The sequence below is a fragment of the Phodopus roborovskii genome, unplaced genomic scaffold (genome assembly GCF_943737965.1).
Source record: "Phodopus roborovskii unplaced genomic scaffold, PHOROB, whole genome shotgun sequence".
NCBI lineage: Eukaryota > Metazoa > Chordata > Mammalia > Rodentia > Cricetidae > Phodopus > Phodopus roborovskii.
Window position 1 is genome coordinate 24,690,654 of NW_026126549.1, and position 18,582 is coordinate 24,709,235.

The window sequence follows — 18,582 nt, forward strand, 5'->3', positions numbered from 1 at the left end:
TTACCTTTGCATGTGCATGTGTTTCTTGTGCTTTTTTTCTTTTGGCTTGTTTTTTTTTTTTTTTTTCTGTTTGCTTGTTTTGACCTATTCTGGTTTGTTTGTGTTTTATCTTATTATTGTTATTAAGTTTTTTAAATGTCTGTTTTCTAATGAAAGAGAAAAAGAAAGGGTATGGATTTGGGTGGGTGGGGGGTAGGCAAGATCTGGGGAGTTTAGGGGGAGGGGAAATCATAATCAGGATATATTGTATGGAAAAATATTTTCGACAAAAAGGAAACAAAAATAAACAAAACTAGTCTCTTGCAGAGACTCCCAACCTGGCATTTTCCACAGGCAGTTGTGTGGATATGTGAGTTATTTTCTCTGTTTGAAGAAGTCCAGCTAAAAACATACATTTACCCCAAACCCAGCTAAAAATGCTAATAAAAATGTAACTTTTTTATTGAATTGGCCTGAGACACACCTATTCTCTGTGAGGATGCAAGTTATTCAAATGGTTAGGTGCTCTTAACAGTTCTAGTGTCCTGGGTGAACTAAAGTAGGGATACAGTAAACAGGGCCTATTCACAGTAAAAAGTTTACCAGAACTGGAAGTTCATAAAAGAAAATAATACCCATGGATAAGAACTGTTTGAGACTTACCACACCAAAAGTCATGGAATACCAGGCCCAAGACAACGTTTCAGGGTCTAGGGAGGAGAGACATGTGTATGAGATCCCTGGGTTTCTGCCACACCTTTGCACAGGAATACAGTCCTACCCAGAGCCTGTGAGATGGTCACTGCCCCTATGCATGTATTCCTAAACCCTGAGCAGGTATCAGAGCTGTGTAGTAGAATGAAGATCAATATATAAGGTCTTGAGGAACCTATACCCTGTGTGACTCAACAAAAGCACACTCATGTTTCACTTAGAGACTGGGAGTTTAGGGACAGAGAAATAGGCAATTTGCACCAGAGGTTGATGTTAGATGTGATGTGGAAGCTGCCCTCTGATAAGGAGCTGGGGTAGCTATGATGGGCTGGGAAGTGGACTAAAGTTACATGAGAATGGGAATGCATAGTGGACACAGAAGTCAGTCACAGAGAGCAAACTGGAACAGTCATACAGAGGAGGAAGCACTTCATGTGGCATGTATGTAGGAAGCCAGGGGCCACCACAGTTACCATGATGTTCAGATGAATGACCCTTGGGTTTCCCCTGCTGCCCACTGTGGTCTCACAGCTCATCACATCCTTCTTTGTTGAGCTAGCTTAAGTGGGTGTTTCTTTCCAGCACACAAATGGGCCTGATTAAATTATACCTTCTAAACCATGATTCTCCCTTCAAATCATGTCACCCAGCCATGCTTTTTTGAAGCAGAACATTATAAGGCATAAACTGGCCTGAAATATTATGTATCTAAAAAGACATATACCATATGCTTTATTGGGAGTAAATTGTCATGTTGTGAATGAAATAACTACTATGTTGTCAAAACAGATGTCTAAAGGTTATTCTAAACTTCATCTAACACTGATAACGTTGTGGGTTTTGCCTGTAAGAAACGCTGTACCACTTGAGCTTCAGTACCAAGAGTCTTTCTGAGGCACTAGCCCACTCTCAGCCACTGTCCACAATAAAGGATACCTTGTACTCTTCATTGGTTTAATAAGTATGGTGATCTGTAATTTCCTCTCATGAATCATTTCAGGACCACCTACCCACTCAAACAAACAAACATCAAATGAGTTTGGATGTAGAGAGGAGTCAATAAAAAGTGCCCTAGTCTAGCCAACAGCAGCCCTAACCATGATGGGTGCTGTCCATGGTGGTAACAGGAGAGCCCTCAAGGGCCAGGAACTGTTGAGAAGAGGAAATAGGCTAGAAGTCCATTGTGTGTCTCTCAGGAGAGTCTCCTGCTGGCCAGTTCTGCAGAATCAGTTGTATTTTATAGAATTAAATTTGTAACACACTCCAAGTACCTCAGCCATTCTAAACACCAAAGTCCTTAGCTGCCTATCAAACTTCATCTGTTCCTTCTGCAGAGATGTAATCAGAGCCGGTATGGAACTATCGGGATGCAACCTCCAGCCTCCCTTGCTCTTGCCTGTGACCATGCAGCTGGTGACCAAATGGACATGAACAGAAGAGCACAGTTACATCTCAGCTGACGGAGAAGAAGAAAAGCAAGCCCATTTGCTTCTTTCTCTCCCTCCTGTCAACTGCAACCCAGGCCATGCGGAAAGGGATGGTGTGCTCCTGAGTATGGTGATCAGTACTCGCTACCCATCTGCAATGGGATTAACTGGAAATTTCTGAACACAAGGCACTGGTAGCCACAAATACTGTTTATTTAGTTCAGGGGACATTTTCCTTCCAGATGAGAGTTAATCTTCATCATCAGACCTTGCCAGAGAGGAGCGACAACAAGGGAAAGCACTATGAAGATGGATGGTCTGGAGGCCTGGATAGAATGAGGGATGAGAAAGGAAAAGCCAGTTAAATGCCAGGATCACACATCTCTCTGATTCCTGGCCCACTAGCATGGGATGCGCTGCTTTATCCACAATGGTGGACAGAAACCCGTGAAACTCTGAGCCACACAAAGCTCTTCTCCTTCAGGTTGTTGCTGTCAGTATTTTGTCTAAGAGATGTGAAAGTTACTAGGACACAAGATGTTCTCGATAAATAGTGAACTGCATCAATTTATGCTGAGACAAGTTCTTTGTGAGTCAACCTTTAGTTCTTCCTGCATTGAGAGAGTGGAGGAGGTACAAAATTACATGAATCCTAACTCCTAAATACCCAGATGGAACAACTTTCTTGGACACCCCCCCAAAAAAAAATAACAACAAAAAACCAAACTAAATCAAAGCAACAAGAAGTTGTTTGTCACATGGACCATTGCCTGGTGAGAACTTCCTCACAGGGGTTCAGCTTTCCCTTCAAGTCAGTGGAGTTAATCATTTCTAAAAGGCAGACCAGAGGGGATGGCTTTAAAAGGGACCTAAGTAGTCACACACTCAGGACCCATTGAGGTTTGTCCATATATATGAATCAAATATAGAATGGCCCCACCTTGTACCTGGCAACAAGCCAGTATCTTTCTGGTGCAGAGACTGACTCATCTCATGTACCTGCAGGACATTGTGTCCACTCACATCTTCTGAACCCCTTCTTTGTGGGCTGAACAAGGTGCAGCCATGAACAGGGCTGACATCATGGCTGCCTGGGTAGGGTACACACATCACCACATGGCTCTGCTTTAGATGGCAGAGGGTGTATGGTCTTCAGAGTAAAAGCTCCAGGCATGAGGCACAGAAAGTGAGGTGTCCTAAGTCACAGAAGAGCTGTCCTTTTTGTGCACCAATGCTCTGACTGTGGCTTTCCTCTGTGTTGTAAGGAAAACATCATTTGGAATGGTTGTATTGGCTAATTTTGTGTTGCTGCGACCAACATATTCAATAGATAGAGCTTAAGAGAAAAAAGGCTTATCGGGGCTCATGTTTGCAGACACTCTCCACAGGCATACATGTCGGAGTTCATAGTGGTGAGAACAGGGGTGAGGCTGGTGGGGGTGGGGGATAAGCCATGGACTGTGAGGCAGAAGAAGCAGGCTGGAACCAGTATCAGGTCTTGTCTTCAAAAGCCACCCAGGCATTATTTCTTAAAGGCTACCTAATCTTGAACATAGTGCCATTGGAACAAGCATTCAGAACATAAGCAAGGTTCTCAAACAAAGGACCTTCCTCTGGCATTTAGTCAGGAGAGGAAGGGTTTAAAGCTCCTCTGCAGTCATAGAAGGCATTAGACCTGACGTTTCTTGGACAAGTAGTTCACTCATCAAACATGCCGAACAGCTGTGATCCAGAGCTCTACAGGTGCATGGAGAAGCAAACCCAGGTCCCAGACAAGTCCCAAGTGTGCTACTTGGGAGGATGCCAGTCTTCTTGTGTTCAGAGCAGATAGCCTGGGGATGGGCTTCGGAGGCTGGGAATCTAGGAGAGATGCAGATTCTCTCTCTCTCTCTCTCTCTCTCTCTCTCTCTCTGTGTGTGTGTGTGTGTGTGTGTGTGTGTGTGTGTGTGTGTGTGTATCTGCCACCCCATCCCTCCCTTTTCCTTTTGACTTTCCCTTGGATCACTCCCTCAGGATAGTATTACTGTATTTCCTTGGCTACTAAAACCAGTCTTAAAATCAGCATTTTTCTCCTTAGAACCAGACACATGCACAAAAATACATTCCCAGTCCAAGAAAACTACCGTGCAATGTGCTGTGTGTGGTCGCTTAAGGAAAGCACAAACGTAGTATGATGCTGCCAGAAACTCAAACCAGAGACTTTACCAACCTGTTCACAGGGAACAAACAGGCAGGCAGTTCACTGGCCCTGGGTGAGAAACCTATTAGGAGTACAACCACAGGATCAGCTTGGGCAGCTAAACCGTGGGCAATGACTTCCTACAAGCTTCTATTTATTGTCACATTGCTATGGTGCACATCCCCTCAGCATCCATGGAATTGCGCGGGGTGGGTGACCAGTCTTCAGAAGTGAGAACAGAACGGGCAGAGGGAAACTGAGCAATTCTACAGCAGAAGCCTTGCATGTATGAAATAGCTAAGGGGCACTGAGTTATTGGTTAGGCGCTAGCAAGGGAAATTCGCAGGAGAGCGCCCCCCCCCCTTCCTTGGAAGCAGTATGTCTGCCAGAGGGCCAGCATTTAATCGAACTAGCTTAGCTCTGTACACAGAGCACATCCTCTTGCTCTATCCTACATCTGGCAGAGCAAGTGAGGCAGCTGCTGCTGGGGATGGACGGGGCATAGTAGGGATTCACCATATCGTATTGGAGAAGACGTCTAGGATGGCAGAAATTAATCGGATGGGACTAATAGAGAAAGGGAGATGGGTCAAGGTACACTCAGCCAGCCCTTCATCACTTGCCATAGATGGATGGTTTCCCGGGCAGGCATCCGGGAGCCCGGCTCGCTCTAGGGAGACGTCAGTGCGCTCCGGTCCCGGGTGGAAGAGCCCCCGGCCCCTCCCGCGCAGACTTCCTTTATATAAAGTCCTGGCCTCGTGGAGTCTGCAGCAGTAGCGCTCAAAGCAGCAGTGGCAGAGCTCCTTGAAACCATCCTCCTGTCGCAGCTCCGCCGCTGGGACAGCGTGCTCTCAGCTTCACCGAGAGCTCCGAGCTCTGAGCTCCGAGGGCTTCCCGCCAGGACCATGCGAGGCTTCGAGCTCCCACTTTTGCTGTTGGCGCTGGTCCTCTGCCAGGCGCCCCGGGGACCAGCTGCCCCAGTGTCCACAGGCACAGGTGGAGGGACTGTCCTGGCCAAGATGTACCCGCGCGGCAGCCACTGGGCTGTGGGTAAGTGTCCTGACAGTGAGATTCCTGGCACTCCTTTCCTCAGAGGGAGGGAGCGTCAGCTAGAGGGAACCTCTCCCCAAGTCAGCATTTTGCTAGGGAGTTTGGCTTGGCTCCTTTCCTTCTACTGAAACATCCAGATCTCCCCCAAATTTCACCCCACCTTCTCTTGTTCCGGGCAACCTGACAGTCCCTTGCCAGTGGCAGACTGGTCCCCAGGTCCCTTCCCTCTAGCTTCCCACCTGTGAGCATTCCTCTTTCACAGGGCGTCTAAACCACCTCAAAGCTCTCCCCCTAAAAAACTCACAATCTTGCCTGCAGCTCACCTTTCCTCTATACCTGCTCAGTGCCTTCTATTACTCATCTAGCCTCGCCCCTACTCTCAAACAACTTGGAGGGGGGGGGGGCGAGATCCCCTGTTGAATCCCGGATCCTAGTCCTGCCTAGTGGACTGGCTTCCCCATTCGTGTGGGCTGAAATCCAGGCTGCGGTGGTGCATGGAGCAGGGTCTCCCACCTTGGGTTCAAAGGCTCTCCTGAGTTTAATCATCCCTTTACTCTCTTTAAAGCGATGCAGTTTCCCTGGTCCTTACAGCGCGCCCCCACCCGGTCCCTCACTCCCTGCCTTGGTTGATTTCAGAGATCATGCCTCCTCTCCAAGCTTACCTGGCTCCTACTGCCCAAACCCCAGGCTTTTGTCCACCTCTTAGATACACATGACCATCTTTCCTCTCTTTCCTGACTTCTGCAAACAAGCCCTGAGTCCTAGGCACCGGCTTCTGGACTTCTTGGTTCCAGCCTAGGTGGAGAGGACTGTTGTACAGCGAGGTGAAGAGTGAGGCTGGGTCTCACAGGCTCCCAGAGCTTTCCTGGAACCGGGAGGCCAGTAGCAGCTAACAACTTGGTACCCTTCTATCATTCCCAATATCGCCTGGAGTCTTTATGCCTCCCCAAGCAAACACAGCATCCATGGGATGCTGAATCCCACGTCTCCTGCCACTCCAGTCAATTGTGACTACTTGGTATTTCTTGGGAAACGGGTCCTTTCCCTAAAGAGCTCTCTCTCTCTCTCTCTCTCTCTCTCTCTCTCTCTCTCTCTCTCTCTCTCTCTCTCTCCGTGTGTGTGTGTGTGTGTGTGTGTGTGTGTGTGTGTGTGTGTGTGTCTCCCTACTCAGATACTTAGGAGCAGGGAACAATGTATGGGAAAGGAAATTACTCAAGCAAGTCTCAGATTCTGGGTACCAACATGAGGTTGGATCCTGGGGAAGGAATGAGGCTGGAAACTCTGCCTCTGGGATTCCATGTTGTGTTTTGCCAGAGAGGTCAAGAGTACTGGTTACCATCCTATCATTTGGGAGATCTTAATCAACATCTCAGGGATGGCAGAATATGGAGGGCCACTAGAAATCCAGGGGTCTGGACAGGGAGTGCAGTGAAGATTGACATGGGAGAAAGCAGAGAAACCTGCACTCCCAAATGAAGAATCGTGAAAAGGTGTGGAAGAATCCAGTGTTGGAGCTGGTAATTCTTAGAATGGGATTCTCAGGGCTTAGATTAAAAGGCCATTGTCTGATCCAGCCACCAGCCAGTGGGCAGGAAGGAAGAATGGATACTCCCATACTCCCGACTCTATTATCTTTCTCTCTATCACCGCACAAGAAGAGAGCTCATATCTGTCAGCTCACCCTCAAATACTAAAAGCACAGCAGAGGTGAGTTTTAGCCAAGCTAAAACTGACTGGTTGTCATTAGGGGGCACACCTGTCCTGGAATATTTAGGGTACACCTCTTATTCACCCTCCACAGTGGTTCCACAAACATTTAATTTTTATTTTCAAATACACTCTTCTCAATTTAATATTTTTAACTGTGAGGAGATGGAATGCAGGGTTTATACACATTAGTACACCCTCTATACTGAGCTACAATCCCAGTCCCCACCGAGGTTCTATATGGTTTAAGCAGAGTCTGCCTAAGGTGCCCAGTCTATATCCCCAACTTGCTATGATACCCAGTCAGACCTTCCATTTGTGTTTGAGGAAAAACAACTACATTTTTGAAGAGCATCTACAAGGATGAGTGATGTGAGGTTTAATTTTAGTTTTGTAATATTCCCCCAAAATGCCAGTTCTCTCCAGTTCCTAAAGGCAGATAGCTCAGGGTTGTTTTTGTTCTGTTTTGGTTGAATTTTGGTGATGCTAGGAGTGAGCCCACGCTAGCAAGCACTCCGTCACCCAGCTTTGCCACCGTACTTGTCTTTTTTGAGCCAGCTTGTAGCCCAGCCTAGCCTTGAATTTGTGATCCTCCTGCCTCAGCTTTTGTAGTGCTGGGGTCACAAGCATTTGCCATCATTCCTGGCTTAGTGACACCCTAGGACTAATTGTCACTCCAGGTCTCTCAAGGAGTTACTCTTTTCAGCTGAGAGAAGCAATGGAAAATGAATCAATTGCTTGGAAACTGCCCACACTTCTGCAGGGCTTCATGTTCATGGGAATAGTGTGTTCATGTGGTGGAAATATGGTCAATACAAAAGCTAGTGGCTATTCTCTGTGCGTCCCCAAAATGCTCCTGGTTTTGGCTCTAACTTTGACATAGAGCAGGACTTGGGAAAGTGAATTGGGTGACATCACTGTTTGGATGAGGAGTATGTGTGTGGGGGAGGGCATTATGTGTGTGTGAGAGAGATACCTGGAGCCATCCTTGATTACTCTTCCATCTTGTTCATCAAGGCAGGGTCTCTCCATCAGACCCAGAGCTCAGATGTGGCTAGTTTTGCTAGCCAGCTGCTTCCATCTTCTGAGGCTGGAATGACCAGCAGGCCACCAGGCCTGCTCATCATTTACATGGGTTCTGAGGATCTGCAGTCGGGTCCTCACGCTAGCATTGGCAAGTTACTTAACCACTGAGCAACCTCCTTCACCCCATAAATACATTTCTTGGAAGTACGTAATACTTTATATCTTAATGATATTTTCTCAAATTAGGATTGTCTTCTCGTTTCAACTGTGAAGAAATTAGTTTACATCTCAAACCTGCCCTTTAGTGGGATATTATACAATTTTAAGGCACAGAAACCTTCTTTTTTTTCATTTAGAGCAAAGCTTTATTATTATTTTTTAAATACTTATCTTTTCTCCATGTTGAGATCTCCATTATTTTGATATGGATGTGTGACAGATGATTATAGGAGATGAAGTGGAAGTGGGTATCTTGTCCATGTTACCATGGAGATGATGATTTGGTTGACAGTAGCGAGCTCAAAAATGAAATAGGACCCAGGGAATGTGTGCTTCCCTGAGATGTTATAGATGGCGCACTTCCTGTAATAACCCGTGCGTGTGTGTCGAGAAGTGAGCAGTTGAATGGCACATCACCGGCAGGTGATTACTGACATTCAGTCTAGGGTCATCAGGATCTATGTCAGATCAATAATAAGACAGGCAGTGGCTCTATTTTCCCATTAGAGAAGAGTCCACAAATGTATTCCAGCATAGCAAACTGAAGGTCTTCATAAAATTATCTCCATCACCCCACTGCTTTATTGGCAGTGACTCCTTTCTCGTTTTCAACATCTTAACTAGATGACAGGCAATCAGAGATTCCAAGAGTGACTGAGGTAATTACTGTGGGCATCAGGGTTCCAATGCTGTCTTCTAGTCATCATGATTCAATTTCCTCCATGTAACTAAAGCTGATGACATATCAGCTTCCTGGGAAGTTGTGCAACATAATCGCAATGAGGGCCAAATGGATGGCTATTTAGTGGGCAGCTGAGTACCAGGTTGACCTGGCAGATGACTGAAACAATGTAAGGTTCTAATCCTTCAGTTGGGACAACGTCCCTAACAAGTTCTTCAAGCAGCGTGGAGTCTCCTGAGGGGCGAATACTCACTCAAAATCTCATTGGAAGACTGCCTAATAATACTAACAGAATTAAGTTTTTTCAATTCACACAATACCAATATACTGAGATACAATGCTTGCTCACTCAAAATCTCATTTTAAGACTGCCTAATGTTAACAGAACTAAATTTTCCAAGTTGGGTGATATGCTGATATATCGTCCTCCCTTCTCTTTTAGGACATTAGCTATCTGTAAATCATATTCTTAATTGCAAATCCCAGGATGATGCTCCATTGTTTTAAAACCTTGGAAATGTAAAAGACACTTCAAAACAGTATAATGTGCTAGAAACTGGACTCCATCCAGCCTTGTTATAGTCCTGGAACCTTTGCTTATATCTAGAAGGTTTCAGCTAGTCCCGTTTCACCATTCTACTGTGGTGTCAATCAAATGAAAGTACCCATGAGCAAGCATTCTGAAAACCGCCAATTGCAGCTCACATGACAGACATAAACGAAGGTGGACAGTGCTGCTGTGAAGGGTCTCTTTCCATTTCAAACCATAGACAATCATTCAAGTTTTATCCCTGCAATGTTTCCCTTGACAGACTCTAATGTCAGTTAGTGCTGCAACCACGAGACTTCTATTTTTCTGTACACTTTAAATCAGAAGCATCGAAGGCTTATTAATAGAATAAAGCTCTGTGTCAGAGAAACTGGGAGTGGAGAAATACCAAGTGTGTCCATGCAATGGATGAACTGGGACCTGGCTGGGTGTGGTGGTGCTCCTCTTCATCTCAGACCTCAGTAGGTAGAGGGAGGTGGATCTTAGTGAATTTGAGGCAAGCTGGGACTACATGGTAAGACCAGCCTCAAAAGCAAGCAAACAGACAGACAATGAATGAATAAACAAAACAAAAATATGGATTGGGGGTTTGCACTTGCCACCAAGCTAGACAAGCTGAGCTCAAACCCTGGGATCCACATGGTAGAGGAAGAGAACCAACTCCCACAAGCTGTCCTCTGACCTCCACAATAAATATGAAAAAGTTGATTTCTCTCCCTCTCTCTCTCTCTCACTAAATATAAAAAGTTGGTCTCTCACACACACATTAAATATAAAAAAATTGGTATCTCTCTCTCTCTCTCTCACACACACACACACTCACTAAATAAATGTTTAAAAAGTGAAGAGCTGGGATTGATCACCCACTTCTTAGATAACATGAATATCCCTGTTTTTAGTTCTTTGCCCCCTTCATAGGGTTAACTAATTAATCTGTAAGGTGAGCACATGTGCCTAAAACTGCTGAGAGATTCTCAGAGACCCAACAGAAACCTCCAAATCGACGTGGCTGCTGAATATCAGTCAGAACTTGTTTTCCACCTTGTTTTTCATTACACTCTTAACCTGCCATCACTTCCAGGTGAGGTTTTCTAGATTCAATTTCAGCTAAAATTCACAGAAAGTTTAAATGAAAGATTCCTTTGGTACAATTGTATTACAGATAAGAGAAAGGCAACATTTTTTTTTTTTTAAATCATACAAAGAAACACACCAAGACTTTTATCTTCAGCAGAAACTTGAAATTGGTGGTGGGAGACGTCAGGATTCTGCCTTTCAGTTGGACACACGGAATTGATAGGACTTTACACTTGGAGGCTTTTAGGTGTGATTTGGCCTGCCCTGTTCCTTTCATAGCTGATTACACTGAAGGCTGGGGCGCCGCGGCACTTGTCTGAGGTCACCCCTCTAGTCAGTGGAGGTGCTAGAGCCAAACCCAGGGCCCGTGAGTCACACGTTTCCTCCACATTTTGAAGAGAAAGTAAAGTCTGCGCATTATGTGTAGACTAACTCCTAATAGTAAAATGCCGCTGTCTATTCTGCCTCTCCTGGGAAGCAGGACCTGCTGGTGTCCATTTCTGTTACTCCTTCCTTCATTCCCCTTGGCTGAACTTGTGGCGTCCTGGTTTTGTTCTGTTTTGACAGGACACCTAATGGGGAAAAAGAGCTCGGATGAGTTCCCATCCCTGGGCGTGTCTGAGGGAGATGGCCTGAAGGAGCAGCTGAGGGAGTACAGCCCCTGGGAAGAAGCTGCAAGGAATTTGCTGGGCGTCCTAGAAGCCATGGGGAACAGAAGCCATCAGCCACCTCAGCATCAGCCTACTTGGGATTCTGAAGATGGTAACTACTCTAGCGATGTTCAAAACGCGAAGGTGAAATAAACAATGCTTCTGACATGGGGTGGAAGGTATTTAGGGAGAGTTCAGAGGGGGAATCTGATCAGGGGAACATAAACTGCTTGTTATGTATATTGGTTACTTTTTCCGCTGTTGTACAAAAATACCTGATCAAAAGCAATTTGAGAAAAGCTGGGTTTACTGTGGCTCACAATCCAAGGGTGCAGTCCACCAGAGTGGGAGATGTGTGGGAGCAGGAACGTGAGGTGGTGGGCCATATCGTGTTTCAGAGATACATGCTGGTTTCTGCTTGCTTTCTCTTCCCCTTTCAGTCCATCCAGGACCTCACCCCTTGGGGTGATGCCACCACATTCAGTGTGGGTCTTCCCATCTGTTAAGCTTTTTGGAAAATAGCCTTACAGACATGCCCAGAAGTATGCCTCTAGGTGATTCTAGATCCAGTCAAGTTGACAATGTAGACTAACCATGGCAGGAAGGCTTTATGTTGCTACACTAAGCCAACACCCATGTGTGCTAAGCAGAGTACTACTCAATTTTCATGCTATCTTTCTTTTGTTAGGATAGTTTTTCTCTTAGAAGAAAAATCTAAGTTTCAGAATTCAGTTCAGGAGTTTTATTAGTAATTATGCTCATTTGAAACACTAATTATGGTTTTCATGAGAATTTTTATTTGTAGCCCAGGCTGGCCTCTCCCTGCAGATTGTCCTGCCTCAACTTCTGAGTGTTTAAGATTACAGGTATATGCCACCACCCCTACTTCTTACCAGGGTATTTTGATAGTGAGCCCATAGACAGCATTTGAATAAACTCTTTATAGATATGTTCGTTTCTGATATGAACTAGAGAAAGAACGGTCCTATTCGCAAATGATTTCTTTTCAGAGGAGAGAGTTCTTGTTTATATACAAAGTTGTATTTTTTTTTCTTCTATTTATTCCAAGATTGAATAATTCAGTTTCCACTCTAATATCCAAAACTTGGGGAGTCTGTCTGAAGCCAACTGATTTGTTGGAATATAATAGCACCAATGCAGTAATGTCCAGGTACAAAGACAGCAAATAAGTGAGGCTGGATTTTATGGGAAGCAAGGCAGCTGCCAACGCTGCCAACTTGAACACGTGTACAGCAGAATGTACAAGTAAATAAAAACAGGGTGCAGGCATCCTTTCTCCACTTCCTGGTCTACTGCTGCTCTGCCATGACCTCCCCAGCCCCATGATGGACAGAGGAAGCCTTTGAAATCATGAGCACAGTCAGTATTTCCTTCCTTAAAGAGTAGAGAAATGGCTCAGTGATTTAGAGTACACACTACTTTTGCAAAGGACACAAGTTCAGTTCTCAGCACCCACATCTGGCAACTTACAATTCTCTGTAACTCAGCTCCAGCAGATGCCCTCTTGTGGTCTTCACTCATGTGACCAAACGCATACACTCTAATCTAGCTACTAGGATCAGTAATTTACCTCATTTGGTGTTCACACTCTCAGGAATTCTATTTTTTTTTTTTTTTTTTGATGCTAGAAATGAATACAGTGCCTGTACATGCTAAGAGTATGCTCTACTACTAAGTATAGCCTCAGCCTCTGAATTTTGAGGGCAAGGAAATTGAATCATACCACTTTTCATTGGTGATTCCAGAGCAATAGCCTGAGTTCTATCTGCTTGGGACAGGATTGCCCTATAGGTCCTCTTCCAGGAAATGGTACCCACCCATCTTAACATTTGGGATAAAGGAAGGAGAAGGTGGTCTTTTTTTGCTGTTCCTGGAAGTGGGTAATAACTTGCTTGTCAGTCGAGAGCTCTGAGACCTCCCTGCTTCACTCTGTCATGGTGGTTAGTTCTTTGACGGCCTTTTCCAGAGGTTCAGGGCTGCCTTTGTGAGGGGTGCTTTATGCTCCACTTCCTGCCCACCCACTGGGGGAGTTTTGATGGTAAATGCAAAGTAAAATCTCTTTTGTTGCATGAAACACCCAGAGAGAAAGCCTTTAGTGGCTTTTATTCAGAAGGAAAAAAAAATCTAGATCAAATCAACTAGCATTTCGCAAAGGTCTGAGTCTCTCTCTTTGTGGTCGGGTTACGGGTGGTAGGCGGCCAGCTCCCCTTTTGCCCATTTGCTCTGAGGCTGCTGTGAACTTGTAACTGACTTCTCAGCTCCCCACCTGGCCATGCTTTTTCTTGGCCAAATGTTTTCCTGGAGTGGATGTTTAATAACTGCATAGTGCTACTTTATTTGATGAACACAAAACTCTCTAAGGCCCTCAAAGGTACATTTCTACAAGCTTCAAAAATGCATACGCTCTCGTAAGTTCATTTCATAAAACATGCTGGCCACACATAACCGAGTTATTCTTCTCCAGTGCCTAGTGTTGTTTAGGAATTAAAGATATATTTATATTTTAGGTTTATGGGCATTTTGCCTGCCCATATGCCTGTACACTGTGCGTGCGCCTGGCCTTGAAGATCAGAAAGGGGTGTTGGATCCCGTGGAAGTGGAGTTACAGATGGTTGTGAGCCTCCGTGTGGGTGCTGGGACTCAAACCCCTGTGACACTCTTCCCTGCTGAGTCATCTCTCCAGCCCAACTGTGTTTCATTTTTCTAAGCAAACAGCAGTGTCCAGTTGGAGTTGCCTTGTCCCCTGAACTTGGCTCTGCCAGTCATCGAACTCCTTAAAAATTCAATCCCTTTCTTAAGGGCCCCCAATGTCCCATATTCAGCAGAACAGTCAAAGATTTGAGGAATTATGAAAGAATAGCTTCACAGGGGTCTCTGTGCGGCAATATTGCAGGATGGATTGAGGGGACAGTCATAGGAAGTGGCTTCTGCTTCTCCTGACACTACAAAGGTTATTTTTTATTTAGCCAGGCCTTGCTTTCTGATCTATCTTTTTATGCTCTGTTTTTTCTTTCCTCAAGTCTAAATGCCCATCCTGTTTAATTCCACCTCAAGTTGAATAATTAGCTATCGCACACATCCATCCTACTCTCTTGGATAAATTTCCCAGAACTGTGAAAAACAAATTTAACAGTGAGTTTAGTCTTCACCGAGAGCAAACCAGTTAATTGTGTCTCTTGCTTTGGACATTTTGCCTCAATGAAAATATGTTGTTGTGAAAATTGAAACCATTTTATAATCATCTTATTCAAAAACAGAAAGAGTGCCGAGAGAAATGGTCTATTAGAAACCCATGTATCTCGTAGTGTCAGAGAGAAGTTTAATAATCTAGCCGAGAACCAGCAGAATTAGCTGCAGGAGCTTTCAGAAGCTGAAGGGCTCTGCTTAAAATTAAAAACTCTCCACACATGCTCTCCTCTCTCACGGCAGTCATAAAACACCAAGTCCTGTTGCCAACTCACCCAGAGCTGTAGTTAGAAACTGAGAATTTCCTATGTTTTGATGGCAAAGATATTTACTTAATTCAGAGTGGTGAGTGGGAATGTGCACTGACTGTAGACTGCTGGATCAGAGAAGACAGGCCCCAGAGCTTTGCTAGCACGAATGGCCGGGCATGTTCGAGTTAGCGTTCATCTTCCTTTTGCCCATTCTCCTTTCCCCAATCTTGTAATGTTACCCTGAAAATAATGGAATTTCTATCCCATGGTTTCTACAGCATGAGGTTGGGTTCAGATCAGATCCAGGGCCTACTTCATAATCTTGGACTTGATTGTGGAATGTTTTGATAATCAATGAAGGATTTCTTTGTAATTTAGACCCTGGCCATTACTCTTTGCAGCCTTGGACTTATCCTTTTGTTTGTGGACATGAACATGGAGGTGGGGATGAGGTTCCAGAGGCTGATTGGGAAGGAAACGGATATGTAGGTTTGCCCTCACTATATTTACTTATTTCGAGGTAGAGTCTTGCTATGCAGTCCAAGCAGCCCTGCGCTGGTGATCTTCCTGCCCTCAGCCTCCAGTGCAGCTGAGGTGACAGGCATGCACCACCATGCCCAGCTTTTGTCCTCATTTTAAAGGGACTCCTCTGATTGTCCAATAAAATCAGTCTAAGGCATAGGAAGTATTTTTTTCTTAATGTTTGATGGTTAGCTTTTGCCAACTGGTACGATCTAGAATTACTTGGGAAAGTCTCAGTGAGGGAACATCTGCATTGGGTTGACCTATACACGCATCTGTGTACAGTTGTGATGATTAAGTTAATAGATGTGGGAAGACCCCTCCCACTGTGGGTGCCACCATTCCCTAGAAAAGGGTTTTTAAACTGTATAAGAGTGGAGAAATCAAGCCGAACTCAATCAAGCAAACATTTATTTCTCTCTGCTCTTCACTAGGGGTGTGATGTGACTGACTGAGTGCCTGCTTTACTTCTCTGCTATGATGGACTGTATCTGGAATTGTGAGCTAAAAATAAACCTTTTCCTCCCCAAGTTGCTCTTATTTTCAATATCCTAGTTTGACTTCTGTTGCTGTGATAAATACTATGACCAAAAGCAACTTGGAAAAGGGAAGGAAAGGGCTTATTTGGCTTTTAGGTTATAGCCCATCACTGGGGAAGCCAAGGCTGGACCCTGCAGGCAGGAACTGAAGAGACCACAAGGAGGCACATAGCTTTACTGGCTTGCTTTCAGGCTCATGTTCAGCAACTCTTCTTACCCAGTCCAGGCTCACTTTCCCAGGGATACATTGCCAACAATGAGCTGTACCCTCCTACACAGACAAGCAAACAGGAAAAGCCCTACCCCAAATGCCCACAGGAGATATAGATATAGAAATTGATATCATATATATATATATACCATATATATATCATATATATGGTATATATATAAAATCTTATTTTACATACCAATCCCACTTCACTCTCCCTCCTCCCATGACCTCCACCAACCACCCCGATCCACTCTTCAGGGAGAATGAGCCCTCCCATGGGGGATCATCAAAGTCTGACACTTTATTTGGGGCAGGGCCTAGGTCCCCACCCCGCTGTGTATCTAGGCTGAGAGAATATCCCTTCATAGGGAATGGACTGCCAAAGCCCATTCTTGCACTAGGGATAAATACTGGTTTCATTGCCAGAGGCCCCATAGACTGCCCAGGCCTCCTAACTGATACCCATGTTAGGTCCTATGCTGATTCCCCAGCTGTAGACTTGGGTCTGTGAACTTCTACTCGCTCAGGTCAGCTTCTTTTGCGGGTTTCTCCAGTGCCCCACAGGTCATCTAATGAAGCAATTCCTCAACTGAGTGTTCCTTTCCCTAGGTGTGTCAAGTTGACAACCAAGATTAGCCATCACACTCAAGGTATTTTATCATAGTAACAAAATGAAACTAGAGTGGTTCTAGTTCACACACAGGGGAGTTTCACATAGAACACAACATACATCAAGAATAGCTGATAATCCTCCAATGATTCCCGACAGTTTCTGTGCAGGAAGAGTGAGACCCCGCCCCCTCAGCATCTCTGTCTGCTGGACCCTGATTCTCCATGTACTCTGCTTTCTTCTCCCCATTTCCTCTCTAGTCCTTTCTCTTCCTTGAGTTGAGCTGAAACTTTCGGTTCAACCTTTTGAGGGGTATGGCGTGGGGCGGGGGTTCCTTCTCATCCTCAGCTGGCTCCTTTTATGGCTACTGGGTCATTTGGCAGGAAAGATGGTGAACTCTGAAGGCTGGCAGTCAGATAGTTGAAATCTTGGTCCCGAGGGAGGAAGGCAAAGCTAATTGGCTTGTGTAGGAATCCATCCCCAGCCCAGGGCTCATTAGCATCTGCTGCCGGAGGCCAGAGCTGCAGAGGAGGTACCATTTGCCTAAGAATAGCAAGCAGTACTTCCCTTATTAGGAACAAGTGACCAGTCTAGAAGCAGGGGAACTAAATTGCCAGAGAATCCTGGGAAGAGTAATAAACTCTTGTCTGGGTTAAAAATAATAAGACCCACCTTCTCGTCTCATTGGGTAAAGCTTGCTGAAGGGGAATAAAGTTTTTGTTAATTGTAACCATTTTTTCCTCTGTGAAACTGAGCAGAGGCCCCAGCAAGCAAATGGCAGTGAACTCCTCTTCCCGAGTTGTCCACACTGCTCTCTTTTCCTGGTTCAGTTTTTGTAGATTCAGAACCGACATTTGACTAGTGTAGCACAGCCAGGAAAAAACACCATTCCATAGTTCCCTAGCTCTATTTGAATAAATAAAACCCTTAACTTTCAACAGTGGTTAAAACACACCCGAGGAATTAGATCAGAAGACAAGTTTAGTAGGCATGAGGACCCCCAAGTGAACGGTTCCAAGATGGTGGGAGGAGTTAACTTCTCTAACACTATATTTAGAATCCCCTGGAAGACTTGTGACAGCAGAGCACAGGTTTTCTCACCAGAATGTCCAAGTCAGAAGATTTGGGAGTTGACCCAAGAATTTACCTTTGTACCCAGTGATGCTGATGGTCTGCTGGGGATGGGTACCACTTGAATTCCCCATCACTCATGTGTATTCATAACTATTTCTAATTTTCTTTTTTAAGTTGGTAGACTCTCTGCTCCAGGTTCTTAAGGGGAAGGGAGGAACCTCCAGCTGAAGGGACAACGACAAGGAAAGCTTCCATGGAGCAAAACAAAACCCTTCAGAGACTGCGCTCTACAAACATCCATTCTCCTGGACCATCAACTGGATTTTCTTTGTGCAATTTACTTAGCGATTCTTGTATCTTTCAACTGTGACTAAACTCATGATTTCCAAGCAGCATCTTCTGGTTTGAACTTGTTTCTGTGAACAACTGCCTAGAGAGCTTTCCAATGAATGCTTTTTCCAGGCTCTTTGTTGATTGGATTCAAGCCTCCAATCTGCTACCATTCACAATAAAAGCTTAATTAATCGCATTGCCCAAAGGGCAACTTGTCCTCTTATTTCAACTCCAAATGAAAAGATAGTATGGCAGAACTGAAAAAAACACCTTGACCATATACTTTCTATGCTCACTGATTAAGGCAAGAGGAATCACCCGCTGTCACCTCTGAGGGCTACTCAGTGAGTTCTTGTGTTGAGTAATGCCATGCATGAGATGGGCTGGGCTGGAGATGGAAGCTGGCCTTCTCCATCACTTAGTGATTCCCTTACCTTTAGTCCTTAGCACGTACAACCCTGAGTGTTGCTGATGTTATGGTATATTCTTCAGGATGCCCCCACGAGCTGAAACTGCTCACCCTTCTTTAACAGATGAGGAGACAGGTCAGGTGATTTACACAAGATCACATT

General features: G+C 45.0%; 1 protein-coding gene across 1 annotated transcript; it reads left to right on the forward strand.

Annotated features, from left to right (window-relative positions):
- The first annotated feature begins 5,176 nt into the window (after positions 1 to 5,176).
- Positions 5,177 to 18,242, forward strand: Grp (gastrin releasing peptide). The gene is made up of 3 exons (XM_051200873.1): positions 5,177 to 5,349; positions 11,178 to 11,404; positions 17,852 to 18,242. The coding sequence occupies exons 1-3, from the start codon at positions 5,205 to 5,207 to the stop codon at positions 17,903 to 17,905; spliced, it is 426 nt and encodes a 141-aa protein (XP_051056830.1). The 5' UTR covers positions 5,177 to 5,204; the 3' UTR covers positions 17,906 to 18,242.
- The last annotated feature ends 340 nt before the right edge of the window (positions 18,243 to 18,582 follow it).